The following is a 19,640-nucleotide window of genomic DNA, read 5'->3' as shown; positions in this document are numbered from 1 at the left end:
ATCCTGGATAGAGAGAGAGAACAATGTGGAACAAAACTCAAAATTATTTTTGGGGAAAAAAAAATGGGACCAGGTTTGCTGCTCTGATAGAGCCTGGTGGAACCACTAAGACTGTGGCCCCTAGCTGCCCTTCAGGTCTGGAACTGAACCCACACCTGTGGCTTCCAGACAAACAAAAGACAGGCATATGAGTTAAACATGTACCTGAGGTAGATATACTCCTTGGAGAGAATAATCATGGGAGAAAGAAGGGCTGTTTATGCACAGGGAGACAGCTCAGGGGGCAGGAGTGCATGGAGGGATGGACACGGGGAAGAGGTAACTATCAGGAGGAAGTGGGAGGGGAGCTGTTGCATTGAGGTAAATTGTAGTCAATGTCATGAGACAAAGTGTATATGAACTGCTGTATGGAAAGTGAATTTGCTTTGTAAACTTTCACCCAAATCACAATTTAAAAAAAAAAACAAACCCACTGCCATTGGTTGAGTCGATTCCAAGTCATAGCAACCCCCACTGGGCTTCCAAGGAACTAAATCTTTACGGAAGTAGATTGTCCCATCTTCCTTGCATGGAACAGCTGGTGAGTTTGAACTGCCAACCTTTTGGTTAGGAGTCAAATGCCTTAGGCACTGCATCACCAGAGCGCCTTCAAATTGAGTTAGATATTGACTGTTTTATAGCAGTTTAATAGCTTCAAGAAAGGGTGCCTTTTAATTTAAACAAAGATATTGTCTGGGCTACCCACAATCCTGAGGGTGGAGTTTAGGAAGTTGAAAGGGGTCGGAGGGATGAAGGGGAAATGTTACTCCACAAACATTGCCAGAGCAGTACTGTGTGCCAAGCACTGTCTGGGACCTGGAGACCCAGCAATGAAGGAAACAGATAAAGTCCTGCCTTTAGCTGATATTTGAGTGGGCGTAGTGATGGAGAAAGAGATAAAAGGATATGAGAGGAGAGATGAAGGGTAGGAAGAGTAGGGGATGAGAACTGGGGGTTGAGGAGAGGGCCTGAAGAAAGAGATGGCTCACTAAGGCAGAAGATGAAGGCTCAAGGGTTAAGGGTCTGGGGTTCTACCCTGATGCCACTTCTGGACCTCCTAGGTGCTCATGGACATAGGGCTAAAGCAGGAGGTGATCCTGGAGCTGCGGGGGGAAGGGACGGTGCCCAACCTGATGGTGTCGGTGGCAGCCTACACCGCTGCTGGGGATGGGCCCTGGAGCCTCCCCGTACCCCTGGAGCCCTGGCGCCCAGGTAACTCCAAAGCCATTGTCAGCCCCCTTCGATTTACCCGCAGGGACCTGGTCTCTCCTAGCTACCCGACTTGCTCCCTGTACCTTGTAGTGTTACTCCAGCCTAGGCTCTATCCCCACCCTGAACCTGACTGAGAGCATCCTTCACTCCCTCAGCTGGGTCCCACCAGTCTCTTCCTCTCTGAGCATGTCTCCTGTCTGTCCTTTCTCCTCACAGGGCAAGGACAGCCAATACACCAGCTGGGTAAGGGTTTTTGTACCTCTTTTCCTTCCTCCTTCCCCTTAGCACCTAGTGAGGGCCTCATAAGCACACATATACTCTTTGCATATCCTTTACAGTTCTCAAAGTCATCACTCTAAACCTTTACGTCTTGGATGTCTGTGGTCCTTGATGGATGTGCCCAGAAGATCCAGCATATTGTAGACAGTCAGTGAATAGTAGATGGATGGGTGGATGAATGGATGGATAAATGGGTGGGTAAGTGGATGAATGGATGGTTGGATGGGTACAAGGATGGATGGATGGGTAGATAGATGGACAGATGGACAGACAGATGGGTGGATGAGTAGATGATGGATGGATGGGTGGGTGGGTGGATGGATGGATGGATCAATCGATAGGATATCCTCACCCACACATCCATCCCTCTCAAATATTTCTCCAATTCTCAAACATTCCTCCTACATCCATCCAACCTTCCTAGCACTGTCATGGCCCATTCCTTGTAAATCCATCCACTGTTCTTAACAATTCCTCACGTTTTCCCACATTTCTTTGCACACCTTTCCACACTCATCCCACCCTTCCATATTCATCCCATTATAATAATCCCTCATTCCTCACACATGCCTCCCAACACCATCACACATCCACAATTCTCTCTCCCATATTCACAAACTCTGCACTTATTACATACTCACCATACATTCCACACTGCAAATACATTGCCCAATTTTCAGTCCACACTATCCATACCCTAAACTTTCCTTGCACACTCATCTCACACTCCTTAAACACTGATCATCTGCCCCTCCTCAATTCTCATCCAGTCTTTTTACACACTCATGACAACTCATACACTCAGTGCATACCCATTATTTATTCCTTACACATCTTTTTTTGCATGCCCCTCCATTCATCCCATACCCCTCCCCTGCCCTTCCCACATATCTTTCCCAGGCCCACTGCATGTTCCTCTCACACCAGTTCCATCCTCACAATCTCACTCCTAATCTGTAAAGCCCTTTGAATACTCCTCACTCACCTATCCCAAACTCCTCCAACACCTGTCCCACATTCTGTGCATACTCACTACATCCTTTCACATGCTTATTTTACACGCAACCCATGGTATAGGAGAATCCTTCCATAGTCACTGCACACTCCTTAAAGATATTCCTTCCCCATTTGTTCCACGAGTCTCACACCTTGCACACTCATTGCACATGCCTAATGCTTCCATCTTCTGCTGCACGCATTTCTCTCCACTACTCACCTCAATTTTTCTGCACCCAAGACCACCCTCTTTGCACAATCATGATACATATCACACCCACCTGTACATATGTGCTTACACACATACTGTGTTAAATTAACTCACACCCATTCCATGCTCATCCAGCCCTCCTTGCAAAGGCATAACCCATTCCACGCATGTCTCTCATCCCATTCCATACTGTTTCCACACTCACTGCACACTCCTCAAATGTCCACTCCACTCTTAACTCATCCACCCTGGAAGTTTCACATTCCTTCACTTTCACGCACACTTACATCAGATCCGTTGCCTACACTGCCTAGCCAATCACAGTTCCCTCAAATACACAAACGCACCCATCCTGTAACCCATTAAATATGTCCACTCCCTTTCCATGCCTCCCGTCCCTCCAACACCACCCCTTTGGGTCTCAGGGACCTGGATCCAGGACCTCAGCCATGACCTGTCCCCCATGCCCCCTGACAGTGAGTGAACCCCCAGCCCCTGCCTTCTCATGGCCCTGGTGGTATGTACTACTGGGAGCAGTTGTGGCCGCTGCCTGTGTCCTCATCTTGGCTCTGTTCCTCATCCACCACCGGAAGAAGGAGACCCGCTATGGGTGAGTTGGAACCACATGGGATGACTTACATGCACTGAGATGGAGAGGCTGAGAAACCAGTGAGGAGGGTGGTGTAGGAGAGATGACCAAGAGCCCAGTCAGGGAAAGGGCCTGGAAGATGAATGGAAGGTAGAAAATAGCAGCCTAAGACCTATTCAGCAGATGCCAGAAGAGAGACCAGGCAGGGCTGAGGGTTGGAATGGCGCTCAGTTTCACTGCTGGTGGAAAGTGAAGGAGTCCACATGGCTCTTCTCTACCCTCACCTTCTCTCCATCCCCCCCCCCCAGGGAGGTGTTTGAGCCAACAGTGGAGAGGGGTGAACTGGTTGTCAGGTACCACGTCCGCAAGTCCTACAGTCGCCGGACTACTGAAGCCACCTGTAAGTGCACCCATGACTCCCTGCCTAGGTCTGCAGCTAAAGAGTGTAGAGACCTGGGCCTTGTGGGCCTCCGCAGAAGCAGGGCCAAAAGACCCTGAAAGCCTTGGAACACTAGAATCTTAGAACCACAGATCCTCAGAATACTGGAATTGCAGACCACATAGAACCTTCGAATAATAGAATCTTAAACATAGTAAGTCTTAGAAACACTAAACCACAGAGTCGTAGAATCTTAGAACAATGTAATGATGATGATGAATTAATGATAATGATGTTGATGATGATAATGAGATGATGATGTCATTGATGGTAACACTGAGATTACGATGATGAGGTGATGATGATGATGCCAAGATGATGATGATGATGATAATGGAATCTTCAGAAAATTACAGAATCTTAGAGAATTGTAGGATGAGGGAGCCTCTCAGCTAATGAGAACCTCAGAGCCTACTGAGTCAAATTGCATCTTTCCTGAGAAGGGAACTGAAATCTAGAAAGAAGAGCCAGAGTCAGGTCTCTCTGTAGCACACAGGGAGAAGGTTGCCAGGGCCCCAGGGGGATGTTTGGAAGGGGCTGGAAAAGACATTTATTCAGGACAAGGAAGAGGTCACAGTGATCTAATGGACTGATACACAACAGTAGTTCTCAAAGTGTGATCTGGGTTCCCTGGGGACCCTGCGTCCTCTGCAGTGCATCCACAAGGTCACAAGTATTTTCACAATACTACTAAGATGTGATTTGCCCTTTTCACATGAGTGTTCAGTGGAGTTCTCCCAAGGCTCCCTGATGTAAGATGATGTCACCACTCTGACAGTCAGTGGAATGTGTGCTTGTCTATTCTTGTAATTAAAACAGTTGTCTGTTTTAATTTTGAAGATAATCAATAACCATCTCTCTAGCTCACACACACAAAAGCTCTCTGTGGTCCTCAACAATCTGATGGATGTAAAGGTGTCCCGAGAACAGTCAGTTTCAGAACTGTAGCTGTACGGCAGTGAGAGTGGATGCATTACCACTACACACAAACACTGCACTCGTAGACATGATGCTAAGAATCTAGAAATGAAAAGGACGTACGACGTGATTCCATTCTTACAACATTCCAAAACAGAGGAAGCAGTGGAAAGGGAAGCCAGGAGAGTTGATGAGGCCTGAGAGAGCACAGTCTGTTCATGGCCTGGGTGCTGGCTAGACAGCTGTGTATGTTTGTGAAAACCCACTGAGCTGCTCACTTACGATGAGGCAAATTAGTCCTATCTGTGTTTCCAGGCAGGAAGCAGAGCCCATGCCAGGTACTTCAGTAGAAGGAATTTAATGTAGGAGCTTGACCAGTGCGTATTATCTGCGAGACAAAGTTAACTCACTGCCATCGAGTTGGATCCAACTCAAAGTGACCCCTCCTTGGGTTTCCGAGGCAGTATCACTACAGAGGGAACTCTGGTGGCATAGTGCCTAAGGCATTTGACTGCTAACCAGAAGGCTGGTGGTTCAAACTCACCAGCCACTCCTCGGAAGGAAGGTTAGGCAATCTACTTCTGCAGTGATACTGCCTTGGAAACCCAAGGAGGAGTCGCTATGAGTCGGATCCGACTCGATGGCAGTGAGATCACTATCACAATATTCCTTCCAACAAGTGGCTGGTGGGTTTGAACCACCAGCCTTCTGGTTAGCAGTCAAGTGCCTTAGGCACTATGCTACCAGAGCTCCTTAGTTACCTCAAAAAGTTAAGAAGTATTTTTAACAACTGGTACAGCAGGTGCTGACCAAACATGGTATCCACTGAAGCAAGAGCTTATGTGTGATTCTAGCTGCTGCTTCAGGGGGACATTTCAGAGGACCCAGAGAAGGAGCCAGGGTGCTTAGGACAGTAGCAATTTTTTGAACCAATGCATAAGTACTTAAGTATTTTAACAATGGGTGTATTCCCTACTGGTGAGTGTCACCTGAATGTCAACCGTGCTCCATGGCTCTGTTCACTGCCACCTTCCCTGCAGTGAACAGCCTGGGCATCAGTGAAGAGCTAAAGGAGAAGTTGCGGGACGTGATGGTGGACCGGCATAAGGTGGCCCTGGGGAAGACCCTGGGAGAAGGTCAGTACCCCCAGCACTCTTCCCCCCAAGACACACGCAACAGTCAGGACCCCTGAGATCATTGTCTCTCTCCTACCCTCCACAGGCGAGTTTGGAGCTGTTATGGAGGGCCAGCTCAACCAGGACGACTCCATCCTCAAGGTGGCCGTGAAGACAATGAAGAGTGAGTCTGTGTGCACATGTACTCACATGTGGAAGCCCCACCCCATAACCCTAGTCCTCTTCCCTATGCCCCTAAGGAGGCAGGAGAACGGAAGTGTTAATGCAAATTAGTCCCATCAGTGTTTTCAGATAGGAAGCAGAGACCATGCCAGGTACTTCAAATAGAAGGAATTTAATATAGGAAGCTTACAGAAAGGCGTAGGGAGTAGAAAGGGCAGAGGGAAGAGGGAGTGTTACCAGAGCACATGAGCCAGGGATGCCTGGTGGAACTGGAGACCACAGAGGTCAGAGTACCCTGTGGGAGTGAAAACACAGAGACACAGCCACTGCCAAGGAAATACCAAAGTGGAAAGACAAAAGGTGAAATACCCTGGTTTCTCCTTTCACCCATTTGCCAGTTTCCCTTCAGTGCCTATCATTGGCAAACTCCAGTAAGAACAGTAGGAAGGGAGTCTGGGAAATGTAGTTTTCATGGGTAGGCCCCCTGTGAGACACAGCTGTTGTTGTTATGTGCCCTCCAGTCGACCCCGACTCATAGTGACCCCTCCTTGGGTTTCTGAGGCAGTATCACTACGGAAGTAGGATTGCCCAACCTTCCTTCCGAGGAGTGGCTGGTGGGTTGAACCGCCAGCCTTCTGGTTAGCAGTCAAGTGCTTTAGCCACTATGCTACCAGAGCTCCAGAGCAGGCAAAGGCCCGGAATGAGGTACACTTGGCTTCATCACTTACTGGCTGTGTGATCTTAGGCAAGTGACTTTCTCTCTCTGAGCCTCCGTTTCCTCTTCCAGAAAAAGGGTTCCTAATGTTCCAACCTTCTAGGGCTATTGTGAGGCAAAGTACTTAATGCTGGAGATGGCATATGCTGTTAAAGTGGACTACAACTATATTACTTACATCATCAGAGAGGGCAGGAGGCAGTCCAGGGCCACACAGCACAGGAAGCTCAGAGCTAAGTCCTGTCCACAGGAAGAAGAAACAGGTAGGGTCAGGGTGGGATTAGAGGTGAGAGAGGAATGATCCCTTCTGAATTACAGGGGTTAAAAGCATGGGCTATGGAATCATCACCCCCTCATTCATTCATTCATTCATTCTTGACCACCTCCTATTACCAGGCAATGTTTTCCACCTGGGTTTGAATCCAGCCGTGTGACCCTAGGCAAGTCACTTTGCCTTTATGAGCCACAGTGTCCTGATACGTCAGAAAATAAATCAAAACCCACTGCCATCAAGCCCATTCTGACTCACAGCAACCCCCATTGGGTTTCAAAGGCTGTAAATAAATCTTCGCAGAAATAGATTGCCTCATCTTCCTCCTGCAAAGCAGCTGGTGGGTTTGAACCTCTGACCTTCTGGTTATCAACCAAATGTCTTACTGACTATGCCACCAGATCTGTTAAAGGGGATGATAATTATCCTATGGAACCCCAGAAAGGAGTTCTAGTGGTGTAGCGGGTAAGGCATTTGGCTGCTAACCGGAAGATCGGCTGTTCAAACCCACCAACTGCTCCACGGGAGGAAGATGAGGCAATCCATAAAGAATGACAGCCTTGGAAACCCAATGGGAGTTGCTACAAGTTGGAATCCACTTGAGGGCAGTGGGATGGACCTCCAGGGTGGCTGGGAATGTGCTGAGGAGCAGCCTAGCCTGGTGGTTAGCAAGACCTGAGAGCCAGAGGGACTGGGTTTGAATCCCACCTCTTTCAAGCTGTGTGGGCCCTTAGGCAGTTTCCTTAACCTTTCTGTGCTTTGGTTTCCCAGTCTTTAAATGGGGACAATAACAGTAGCAGCTCGGAGAATGAAATAATACATATAAAGCCCTGCCCACAGCACCTGGTAGGAGCTCTGGTAGCATAGTGCCTAAGGCACTTGACTGCTTAACCTGAAGTCTGGCAGTTCAAACCCACCAGCCACTCCTCCTTGGAGGGAAGATGGGGCAATCTACTTCCGTAGTGATACTGCCTTGGAAACCCAAGGAGGGGTTACTATGAGTCCCTCGACTCAACCAGCAGATAACAACAGCAGCACCTGGTACTTAGTAAGTCCTCCATGGTATTTGATGAAGATGATGATAATGAAGGTGAGGAGGAGGGCGGATTCTTTGCCCCCTCAGCTCCCTCCTCTCACCTGCCCTCCTCCCCCCTCCAGTTGCCATCTGCACGAGGTCGGAGCTGGAGGATTTCCTGAGTGAAGCCGTCTGCATGAAGGAATTTGACCACCCCAACGTCATGAGGCTCATCGGTGAGGGAGGGGCTCCTGGCCCCACGCAGGCAAGACCCGAGCACCCATCCCTCAGGCACTAGGAGCCCCAAACCTCCAGGTTCCCTGCCCCTCTCCCCAGCATCACCAAGCTTCCCCCTCCTCCCACTCTCTCCCAGCCTGGAATGTGACCTCTGAACTTTCCCAGAAATAGCTGAGGTCCCCAGGAGGGCTCCGGAAACATCCCTGGGAACCGCGCTGGAAACGGTTTCTCTGAAGCTCCGTCCTTACCAACTCCCCCACCCCAATTTGGAGGCCAGATTTTAGAGGCAGGGGCAGAGGGAGCTGGAGTCTGGCTGGGGGAGGGGGCCGGGCTGCTCCTTCTGCCTAATGGAGTGACAGCGCCACTGGGGGGCTCAGGCGTTTGTTTCCAGGGCTCTGAACGCGAGGGCTTCCCGGCACCTGTGGTCATCCTGCCTTTCATGAAACACGGAGACCTCCACAGTTTCCTGCTCTACTCGCGACTCGGGGACCAGCCAGTGGTGAGGGGCCCCTCTCACAGCATTCCGCCCCCAAGCACCTACTCAGACACTTGGCAGGCCACTGTCACAAGGAGCTGGGTCTCATGCAGCTTACCTTCCAGCAGGGCCCAGGCAATTAACAAATACATAAACGAGATGATTTAAGTGCTAGGAAGGACACACAAAGTAGTAGGGATGACAGAGGCTGATTTGGGTGGACAGGGACGACCTCACCGAGGAGGAGGTGACCTTGAAGACAGAGCAGTTGGGGAGGAGGGGAGATCTGGGCGAGAAGCAGTCCTGGCAGAGGGGACCTCGAGAACAAAGGCTCTGAGGTTTAGACAAGTGTGGCTTGTTTGAACAGCAGAAAGAAGCCTGCTGGCTGGTATGACTGGGGTGTATGCCAAGGGCAAGAACGGTAGGAGATCAAGTCAGAGAAGGAAGCAAAGGGTTTGGCTGCTAACCAAAAGGTTGGCGGTTCATGTCCCCCAAGAGGCACCTCAGAAGGAAGGCCTGGTGATCTATTTCTGAAAATCAGCCACTGAGAACCCTGTGGAGCCCAGACCTACTCTGGGTGACACACGGGGTCACCATGAGGCTGAGACTGGGCAGCATCTGGTCGGTTTTTCTTGCTTTTCAAGGACACGGAAGGGGCTGCATTGAATTCTCAGAGCCTTGGGAAACCACTGTATGACAGAGCTAGGCACACAGGAAGAGAAGGTGGGAGAGGCCCGGGATGTATCTCAGGGACTATGGTGACCACCACCCATGTCCTGGCCCCACAGTTCCTGCCCACCCAGATGCTGGTGAAGTTCATGGCAGACATCGCCAGCGGTATGGAGTATCTGAGCACCAAGAGATTCATACACAGGGACCTGGCCGCCAGGAACTGCATGTGAGTGTCTGAGCCTGCCGAGACCCCTCCCTGCGGGACTCCCTCTCTCCTTCCTGGGATGGGAGGGCCAGAGTCTGGACAGGGAAAGCATGTCAACAACGGGAGGGTCAGGGAAGTCTTCCTGGAGGAGGTGGGCTCCAAAGTGAAATCCTAAAGAAACAGTTGGATGTTGTCTTCATTTCCTAGTGCTGCTGTAACAGAAATACCACAAGGGGGCAGCTTTATCAAACAGAAATTGTCTCACACGTTAGGGGGCTACATGTCTGAATTCAGGGCTCAAGGGGAAGCTTTCTCTCTGTTGGCTCTGGGGAAGAGACTTGTTTTTGAAAGAACAAGTTTCTTGGTGCCTTGGCCATCTTCATGTGGCATCTCTCTTCCCCTGTTTGCCTTGGTGGTGCTGTGGTGAAAGCCTGACTGCTAACCTAAGGTTGGTGGTTTGAACCCACCAGCTGCTCCATGGGAAAAAGTTGCGGCAGTCTGCTTCCATAAAATACTACAACTGCCCTACAGGGCAGTTCTACTCTCTCCTTTAGGGTCACTATGAGTAGGAATTGACTCCGCGGCAGTGGGGGGGTTCTGTGTGTCTAGGCTGAAATTCTTTTAAGCTGTTTTGGGTCAAAGTTTACAGAACACATTAGCTTTCCATTCAGCAGTTTATCCACACTTTGTTCTGTAACATTAGTTGCAATTCCTTTAATATAAAGACATTGTTCCTGCTTCTTCCCTGGGTTCCTTCTTTTCTGTCCTTACTGCCCTCTAAGCTTTGTTTTGGGGCAAATGCCACCCTTGGGTCTCGTGTGGTTGATTATTTGGAGAAGCACGTTCCTCATGGATGTTATTGTTCACTTTATAGGCCTGACTGTTGTTTGGCTGCAAGGTGATCTCCCCAGGCAATAGGTTCAGTTCCAGGTTTGAAGGGTGTCTAAGGCCCATAGTCTCAGGGGTCCCACAAGTCTCTATCAGACCAGTAAGTCTGCTCTTGTTCATGCTTTTGAATTTTCTTTTACATTTTTCTTCCATTCCACCCAGAACCTTCTGTGGTCCTGATCAGAGCAGTTTGGAAGTGGTAGCTGGGCACCATCTAAGTTCTTCTGGTCTCAGAATAGTAGAGACTGTAGTTCATGTGGTCCCTGAGTCCTCTGGACTAATTGTGTCCTTGCGTCTTGGATTTTCTTCACTCTGCTCTCCTCCACATGGGGGAGAGACTGATAGTTGCATCGTAAACGGCCCCTCCCTAGCTTGTAAGACCCCAGTCACTCTATTTACCATTGTAGGGTGTAGACCATTGTCTTTGTCAACTCTAGGTTGCTCTGTATGTCACTCAGAAATGATTAGGGTTAGGACACACTTTATAGTGATATGGACTAATGAACATTACAAAAACTCTATTCCCACACAGGCTTACATCCTCAGCTATAGGAGGGGCTTACATCCACAGGTACACTCCGGTTAATCACAGGTTAGGATTCCAATACCTATTTTGGGGGACATAATTGAATCCATAACATCTGTGGAGAGGGTACAGGTGAGAGGGTGCACTCAGAAGCCAGCATGAAGTAAGCAAAGGGGCAAGTGGGGGGTGAAGACTTGTGATATTGAGGGTGGTACCACAGAGCCTCACCTCTGCCCCCTCCCTGCTGAGTATCTTACCTGGGGGAGCTGTTGGGAGCGTACACTTGGTAGGGAGACCAGACCCCCCACTGATGGACAAGCAGGAAACAGGCCAGACCAGGGTGAAGGTTGGGGGAAGGTGCAAAACCACCAGCTTAGAATATTAGTCTCATTCCAACGTGGGGTTCATAGAAGTTGGAGCTAGAGACTCAGAGACTCTTTTTACAAGACATTTTTCACAACTCTCAGGAGATGGAAATGGACATTTGTTTCCCTCTCAACGTTTGATTTTGAAAGATTCCAATCTTACAGAAAAGTTGAAAGAACTATATAGTGAAGACCCATGACCCCTCCTTGTTGACATGTCGCTGTGTGCTTCCTCACTCCTCTTCCTCTCTCTCCCCTCAACCACTTGAAAGTAAGTTGCCTATGGCCCTGCCTCGCTAAAGCTTCTGCAGGCATCACGGAAGAATGAGGACTTTCTCCTTCACAACCACAGTTCTGTCACTGCACCTAAGAGCATTAACAATAATCCCAGAACCTTACCTAATGTCCAATCCATATTCAAGTTCTTCCAGTTATCCCCCAAAATGTCTTTGTTTCCCTCTCAACCCATTGCCCTGGAGTGGATTCTGACTCACAGCGCCCCTAGAGGACAGAGTGGAACTGCCCCACAGGGTTTCCAAGGCCATAATCTTTATGCAAGCCTACCACTTACATCTTTCTCCTGTGGAGCAGCTGGTGGGTTCGAACCACCAAACTTCTGGTTGGCAGCCGAGTGCTTTAACCACTGTGCTGCCAGGGCTCCTTTCCCCACACACACACAAAGCCTTTTTATTTCTTTAATTTTTAAAATTTTTATACTGGCAAAACATATGTAGCAAAACATCTCAACCACTTCTGTGTGTGCAATGAAGTCACGTTACTACATGCACCACGTTGTGCAATAATCACCTTATCCATTTGCACAAGTTTTCATCACTTCATCTGTGCCACTTAAGCAAAACCCTCCCACTCACCCCAGGTCCACTGGTGAACTTCGGTTTCTATGCATCTGCCTGTTCTGGATATCTGGGGAATCCATGCTACAATATGGATGAACCTTGAAAACAAAAGGTTCAAAGGTATTGTATGGTCCCACTTCTAGGGACTCTCCAGATCCTGTCAGCAGGACCTCATTTGGCTGTTACGTCCCTTTCAAAGAAACAAAACCAAACTCACTGCCATCGAGTTAATTCTGACTCACAATGACCTCCACTGGGTTTCTAAGACAGTCAATCTTTACAGAAAAAGACTGCCTCATCTTTCTTCCATGGAGTGGTTGCTGGGTTCGAACCACTAACCTTCTGGTTAGCAGCCAATTGCCTTAATCACTACAACACCAGAGCTCCCTGTTATACCCCCTTTAATTTCTTTTATTCTACAACAGGCCTGACCACCACCTTTTTGTGTTTTTAATGCATTTTCTTTTGAAGCAGCCAGGCCAATTTTCTTGCAGGGTATCACGTATTCAAGATCTATTGGTCTCCTTGTGGTGGCATTTGCTTGTTCCTCTGTTCCCTGTATTCCTGTAAGCTAAAATATAGGTCTAAAAGCTTGAATAGATGCAATCAAAATGGAAATTCCTTTGTTTCTATAACTTGGGCCAATCCCTGCCAAGCCCCCAATGGAACAATGATACTGAGAACCAGAGTGGATGATCAGTCGCTATGCAGCTGTAGAGCTTTTCTTGGTAAAATATTGAAATACTTGCTTACCGCTTGGCAATTGGCCAGTACCCCAAGCCTCCCATGTGCTCTACCCTACATCCCTGGAACCAGTGGACCTCCCCTGGACCCAGCAGTGAAAGAAAGAACAAACCTCCTCCCACCCTGGGCTGGGGTCAGGGCTGGGGAGACAGATCCCCAGCCCCAGTTACCAGAATCAGTTGCTGCAGAGTCAGTTCTGACTCCGGGTGACCCTTGTGTGCCTCCGTGGAACAGCGTCCCACAGGGTTCTCAGTGGCTGATTTTTGGAAGTAACTGTCAGGCCTTTCTTCCCAGTGCCTCTGGGGCACTCCAACCTGTAACCTTTCCGTTAACAGCTGATCACGTTAACCACTGCATCACCAGGGACTCATCAGAGGATGCCTCCTGGCATATCAAGGGTCTCCAGCACTGTTCTGATTGGTCATTGCCCTAGCCTATCACTCAGCTAGAAACCATCAATTCTTTTTGTGTGTGTGTGTGTGATTTGGGTGAAAATTTACAGAGCAAATTCACTTTCCATACAGCAGTTCACATACACTTTGTCTCATGACATTGACTGCAATTTCCCACAATGCAACAGTTCCCCTCCCACTTCCTCCGGATAGTTACCTCTTCCCTGTGTCCATCCCTCCCTGCACTCCTGCCCCCTGAGCTGTCTCCCTGTGAATACACAGCCCTTCTTTCTCCCATAACTGTTCTCTCCAAGGAGTGTATCTACCTCAGGTAAATGTTCAACTCATATGTCTGTCTTTTGTTTGGCTGGAAGCCACAGGTGTAGGTTTAATTCCAGACCTAAAGGGCAGCTATGGGCCATAGTCTAGAAACCATCAATTCTTAGAAAAATAAAATCCTAGGAACCACTCAAAAATAGGGGACTCTTCTGCTTCTACACAGCACAAAAACCAAGCAGAGGTAACTGGAGCTGTTAGAAGTAAAGACAATGGTTATTCTTGGAGGGGTCGTTACTGGAAGACAGCACTGGGGTGCTCCTGGTACATTCTTTTGTTCTGGTACTTTAAAAGATGGAAGTAGATTTAACATACACTGAAGTACACCACCACCACCTACCTGTCAGTCTGCAGTACTGGGGTGGCTTCCGTGATGTTATGATGCCCAAAGCTGTGCCACTGGAATACTAGCAGAGCCACCTGGCCATTCTTCCTCTTGTTGTTGTTGTTGTTAGGTGCCGTCGAGTCAGCTCTGACCCACAGCGACCCTTTGTACAACAGAAGGAAACACTACCCCGTCCAGCACCATCCTTACAGTCTTTGCTCTGTGTGAGCCCATCATCGCAGCTACTGCGTCCATCCATCTCGCTGAGGGCCTTCCCCTTTCTCATTGACCCTCCATCTTACCGAGCATGGTATCCTTCTCCAGGGAATGGTCCCGTCTGACAATAAATATGACCAAAGTAGGTGAGACGGAGTCTGGCCACTCTCGCTTCCAAGGAGCATTCCGGATGCACTTCTTCCAGGACAGGACAAATCTGTTCTTTCTTCCCAGTCTGTCTTAATAGGGAACTTCCGTTGAAACCTGTTCATTATCACAACCAAAAAACAAACCCATTGCTGTCGAGTAGATTCCAACTCATAGCGACCCCCACTGGGTTTCCAAGGCTGTAAATATTTATGAAAGTAGATTGCCCCAACTTGCTTCTGCTTCTGCCTCATCTTCCTTCCACAGAGTGGCTGGTGGGTTTGAACCAGCACCCTTCTGGTTAGCAGTCAAAGGCCTTAGGCATTGTGCCACCAGAGCTCCTGCATCATAGCAACTGGCAATCCGCCACTGGCAGGCAGGGGGTGGTTACACATCACATTGGCTGGGAATCAAACCCAGGTCTTCCACATGGAAGGCGAGAATTCTACCACTGAACAGTCCCCTCCAGTATCACCTACAGGCAATCACACTGTTTGTACTCTGCGGTGCCCTGCTGCCTTTGAAGCCCTTGGTCTCACCCTTGTTTTACACAAAAAGGATCAAGAAAGAAGTAAAGCAGATTCCTTCTCCCACCCTGGACTGGGGTGAGAGTTGGGGAGAGAGATTCCCACCTCTAAGCAGGACAGCCAAGGCTGGAGGTGGAGGAGGTCTGAGAGCCCAGGCGGGCTTCCTGGTGGTGGTGGCCGCCTCTGTGACCTGTGACCCTGTTCTTTCTCTCCATCCGGACAGGCTGAACGAGAACATGTCCGTGTGTGTGGCGGACTTTGGGCTCTCCAAGAAGATCTACAATGGGGACTACTACCGCCAGGGACGCATCGCCAAGATGCCAGTCAAATGGATCGCAATTGAGAGCCTGGCTGACCGCGTCTACACCAGCAAGAGCGACGTGGTGCGTGTTCCTCTACCGGGAGCGCATAATCCATGGGGGTGGGGGCGTGGCTGGCTCGGCTCACAGTGCGCCTGCGCAACTGTGGCTGCCACTCAGCCGTGGCTACCCGCTCAGGTCTCCCGGGTAGGGGTGGGCTCCCAGGGGCGATGGCTTGTCTATGTTAGCTACACATGTCTGGGGACATGGTGGACGTCTGTGAACGGTGATGTGTACGCACTGGAGCTATGTACAGACCCATGTGCGCGTGAAGGCAGATTCCTTGCTGCCCTGCATGTGGGCAGGATAGGAGAAGCAGTGGCGAGCACCGACATGTGTCTGCGCTCATATAGTGTGTACAGTGGGTGTGGAAGGTACCACCTGAGGCCACGTGTCTGTGAGATGTGTCAGTGTGTGCATATGTGAGCAAAACACCTATGTGCACAAAAATTACCTACATGTGTGTACCTGTGCCCAAGTGTTCCCATGAAGAACTGTGATAGCTGTGTACACACGTGCAGGTGCACCTCTGAACGGGTGTGTTGAGGGTGACTTTGTCCAGGAGAGGCCCTCTAATCGCCTATGCTCTGCCCCCCCGCAGTGGTCCTTTGGAGTGACAATGTGGGAGATTGCCACGCGGGGCCAAACCCCATACCCAGGTGTGGAGAACAGTGAGATTTACGACTACCTGCGCCAAGGAAACCGTCTGAAGCAGCCTGTGGACTGTCTGGATGGCCTGTGAGGACTTTTTCCTAAATCCCAGAATTCCCTCCAAACTGGGGTCCTCTCAAACCTGCACCAGTCCCTCAGACTTGAGTAATCACTCACCCCTCACCAGTGCTCTGAGCAGAACTGTGGGGTGTGAGTTAACAAAAGTTTCATCTCCTTTGCCCGCTTGCGTGGGATGCAGGCTGGGGCAGCTGGTCTCAGCCAGGTAACCTTGTGCACAACTCCACAGCCTTCCCTGCCTCTGAGACTTGCTCCCAGAGCCTTTTATCTCGTCCCAGAACCCCCCAGCTCCCCCAGATGCTCCCACACACCCAGAGCCTTCTGGGAACCCTCCAACTCACTCTGTTGACCTTCTCCAGACTCCCAGGCCTCCTCTGAGATGGTCTCAGGATCCTTTAGGGCAATACTTGTCAACCTTTGCCATGTCATGGCATGTGGAGGACAGCGTAACGTCTATCCAGCACTCTGGGGGAAAGAGAGGACATTGCCTGGGTCAGGAGGAACATGCGTGTTTCAGCCTCCCAGGACCCTCGGATACTTCAAAAGCTGAGGAGAGTGAGAATAACAGCAAACACTTCTCTAACACTTACCAGAAGACACTGTTTTAGGCACTTTATATGTATTAACTCATGTGGTCCTCACCACGCCCTCAGGAGGTAGGTAAAACCCAGCAACCAGTTTCTATTGAGTTGATTCCAACTCAGGGTGACCCCATGAATATCAGAGTAGAACTGGGCTCCACAGGGTTTTCAGTGGCTCGTTTCTCAGAAGTTGATTACCAGGTCTTTCTTCTGAGGCACCTCTGGGTGGATGAACCACCAGCTCTTTCAGTTAGCAGCTAGGCAGGGAGGTACCATTATTGTCCCACTTTGCAGATGATGAAAACGCAGCCCACAGTGTTGGCAAGTGAGTCACTTGGTAAAGGTTGCACAGCTGACGTATAAGTTACCCGGACCTCAAATTTAACAGCTTGAAACAACAAGCATTTATCACCTCAAGTTTCTGAAGGTCAGGAGTCTGGGAACAGCTTAGCAGGGTGACTCCAGCTCAGGGTCCTTAAGGAGGTTCAGTCAAGGTGTCACCGGGGCTGCAGTCACCTGAAGCTGGATCTGGAAGATCCATTTTCAAGGTGGCTCACGCCATGGCTGAGGCAAGAGGCCCCCAGTTCCTCACCGTGTGGATCTTTCCATAGCACTGCTTGAGCTTCCTCACAACATGGCAGCTGGCTCCCCCATGAGTGAGCCAAGGAGGAAGCCGCAGTGTTTTTTTTTTATCACCTAGTCTCATTAGTCGCACGCACTGCCACATCGCCTTATTCCATCTGTTAGGAGAGAGTCAGTAAGCCCTGCCCACACTCCAGGTGAAGAGTTAGGCTCCATCTTAGGGAGGAAGGGGTGTCAAAGAATTTGCAAGGCAACGCCATGCCACACACTGCCATCGAGTTAGATCTGACTCATAGCAACCCCTCTGTGGGTTTCTGAGGTGTTGTCACTACAGAAATAGATTGCCCAACCTTCCTTCCTAGGAGTGGCTGGTGGGTTTGAACTGCCAGCCTTCTGGTTAGCAGTCAAATGCCTTAGGCACTGCACCACCAGGGCTCCTTTTGACACCCCCCACACACACACTCCAGGAAATGCCCCCATTGCCCTGCCCTTCCCCTCCTATGACGGCTGTGACACCCCCCACTCCCATAATCCAGGATGTGCCCACTCTGCGGATAGCGCTGTCCCTCCCCATCCTCATAAGATGGCTGTAAGCCCTCCCTACCCCCTGGGCACACCCCCTTCCTCGCTCCTCATGGCCCTGTCACAGCCTTGACATAGCGGGTCCCCCCAGTGCTGTCTAGTCAGGATGCTACCAAGGACCTGGATGGCACTGGGGCCCTGGGGATGCCCAAGACGTGTTGGGCCCTCTAGCCCAGAGCTGGTGCACACATACTTTAAGATAACACAGCTTGCAAGTGACAGAGCCAGGCTTTAATGCCAGAGCATCTTCTGGACAACCATATTGGGAAGCTCTCTTTTGGCAAACCCCCACTAGAACACTGCTCTATACCTGAAAAAGTCCCCCAAGACCCTTCCCAGCAACTCAGTCTCCCAGGACCCCGTCAGAAACTCTCAAGAATTCTCAAATGCCCATAGCTTCCCCCAAACTGCTGAGGGTCTCTCTCAAACCCCCAGAATGCCTCCTAGTCTCCTGAGCGTGCTAAGATGCCCCCAGAGTCCTAGAATGTGCCCCCTCCAAACCCCTGCCGTCTTCCAGCCCTCACTTTGTTGCCCTAGGTATGCCCTGATGTCCCGTTGCTGGGAGCTGAATCCCCAGGATCGGCCAAGTTTTGCAGAACTTCGAGAGAACCTGGAGAACACGCTGAAGGCCTTGCCTCCTGCCCAGGAGCCGGATGAAATCCTCTACGTCAACATGGATGAGGGTGGGGGTCATCCTGAACCCCCCGGAGCTGCTGGAGGCGCTGACCCCCCGACCCAGCCTGACCCTAAGGATTCCTGCAGCTGTCTCACTGCGGTTGAAGTCCATCCCGCTGGACGTTATGTCCTCTGCCCTTCCACGGCCCCCGGCTCCACTCTGCCTGCCGACAGGGGCTCCCCAGCACTCCCAGGGCAGGAGGATGGAGCCTGAGACAACCCTTCACCTGGGACTCCCTCTCAGGACCCAAGCTAGGCACTGCCACTGGGGGACCCGCTCCCCCTGCCACTTTCCCATCCCAGGCCTTTCCTCCAACAGAAGTCCTTTTCCCTCCCACTTCACCTCCATCCCAGACACATCCTCCTCCTTCTCTGGGTTTTGGCATCCCCATCTGTAGAAGGACGTAGTTGGACTGCAGTCCCTAAGGGTCCTCCAAGGTCTGGCATTCCAAGATTCTAGATTCTAAGATCCAGAGTCTAGATTCAAAGGTTCTAGATTTCAAAGATGCTATGACTCTTCAGTTCTAAGGACGTGAAATTCCAGACTCCAATTGTAAAGTTCTAGATGTTGAGATCTGAAAGTCTAATATTCTAAGGCTCTGACATTCTATGGCTCTAGATTTTCTGGTTTTAAGATTCTTGATAAGGCCCCAAGATTCTAGGTTCTAAAGTTCTGAGACTCTAGTTCTAAGATCTAAAGTTGTGGTTTAAATTTTATTTTTCTAGAATTCTGGGTTCTTAGGGTATATAATCCTAAAGATTCTACAATCCTAGACATGGAGGTTCTAAGGCCTAATATTCTAAGACTTGATGTTCTGAGGCTCTTAGAGTCTAGATCTTCTGGGTGCAAGACTCTAGACCAAAGGCTTCAGGATATTCTCCTCTCCATTTCTAATATTCTAATGGTTATCAATTCTAGGTTCTAAGGCTTTATGATCCTGGATTCTCTTGTTATGAGATTCTGGATCCTAAGTGTCTAGGATTCTAGAATCTGCAGTTCAAAAGTTCTAAGAGTCTAAACAAGGAGGTTCTCAGAGCTAATATGCTAAGATGTGATGTTCTTAGATCCTAGATTCTGTGTCTAAGGTTCTAGATCATAAGTTTCAAGATTCTAGATTATTAAATTCTAAGACTCTGTTGTATCCCAAGGTACTCTAGATTCTACTGTTGTAAAATCCTGGATTCTAAGCATCCAAATTTTCTAAGACTGTCACAGTTGTACATTTCTAAGATTCTAG

General features: G+C 49.7%; 1 protein-coding gene across 1 annotated transcript in view; it reads left to right on the top strand.

Moving 5' to 3' along the window:
• Window positions 1-18,616, top strand: part of AXL (AXL receptor tyrosine kinase) — a 35,278-nt gene extending 16,662 nt beyond the window's left edge. Inside the window, exons 9-20 of the mRNA XM_007942966.2 lie at window positions 1,101-1,251; window positions 1,468-1,494; window positions 3,215-3,347; window positions 3,635-3,726; window positions 5,724-5,819; window positions 5,905-5,982; window positions 8,126-8,218; window positions 8,597-8,718; window positions 9,483-9,592; window positions 15,118-15,277; window positions 15,855-15,991; window positions 18,265-18,616. Coding sequence (XP_007941157.1) covers window positions 1,101-1,251; window positions 1,468-1,494; window positions 3,215-3,347; window positions 3,635-3,726; window positions 5,724-5,819; window positions 5,905-5,982; window positions 8,126-8,218; window positions 8,597-8,718; window positions 9,483-9,592; window positions 15,118-15,277; window positions 15,855-15,991; window positions 18,265-18,616 — 1,551 coding nt within the window. The remainder of the gene's footprint in view (window positions 1-1,100; window positions 1,252-1,467; window positions 1,495-3,214; window positions 3,348-3,634; window positions 3,727-5,723; window positions 5,820-5,904; window positions 5,983-8,125; window positions 8,219-8,596; window positions 8,719-9,482; window positions 9,593-15,117; window positions 15,278-15,854; window positions 15,992-18,264) is intronic.
• The last annotated feature ends 1,024 nt before the right edge of the window (window positions 18,617-19,640 follow it).

This window comes from Orycteropus afer, unplaced genomic scaffold, assembly GCF_000298275.1.
Source record: "Orycteropus afer afer isolate SDZICR_OR568_19922 unplaced genomic scaffold, OryAfe1.0 scaffold00099, whole genome shotgun sequence".
Lineage (NCBI taxonomy): Eukaryota > Metazoa > Chordata > Mammalia > Tubulidentata > Orycteropodidae > Orycteropus > Orycteropus afer.
This window is presented reverse-complemented; position numbering and strand designations above follow the sequence as displayed.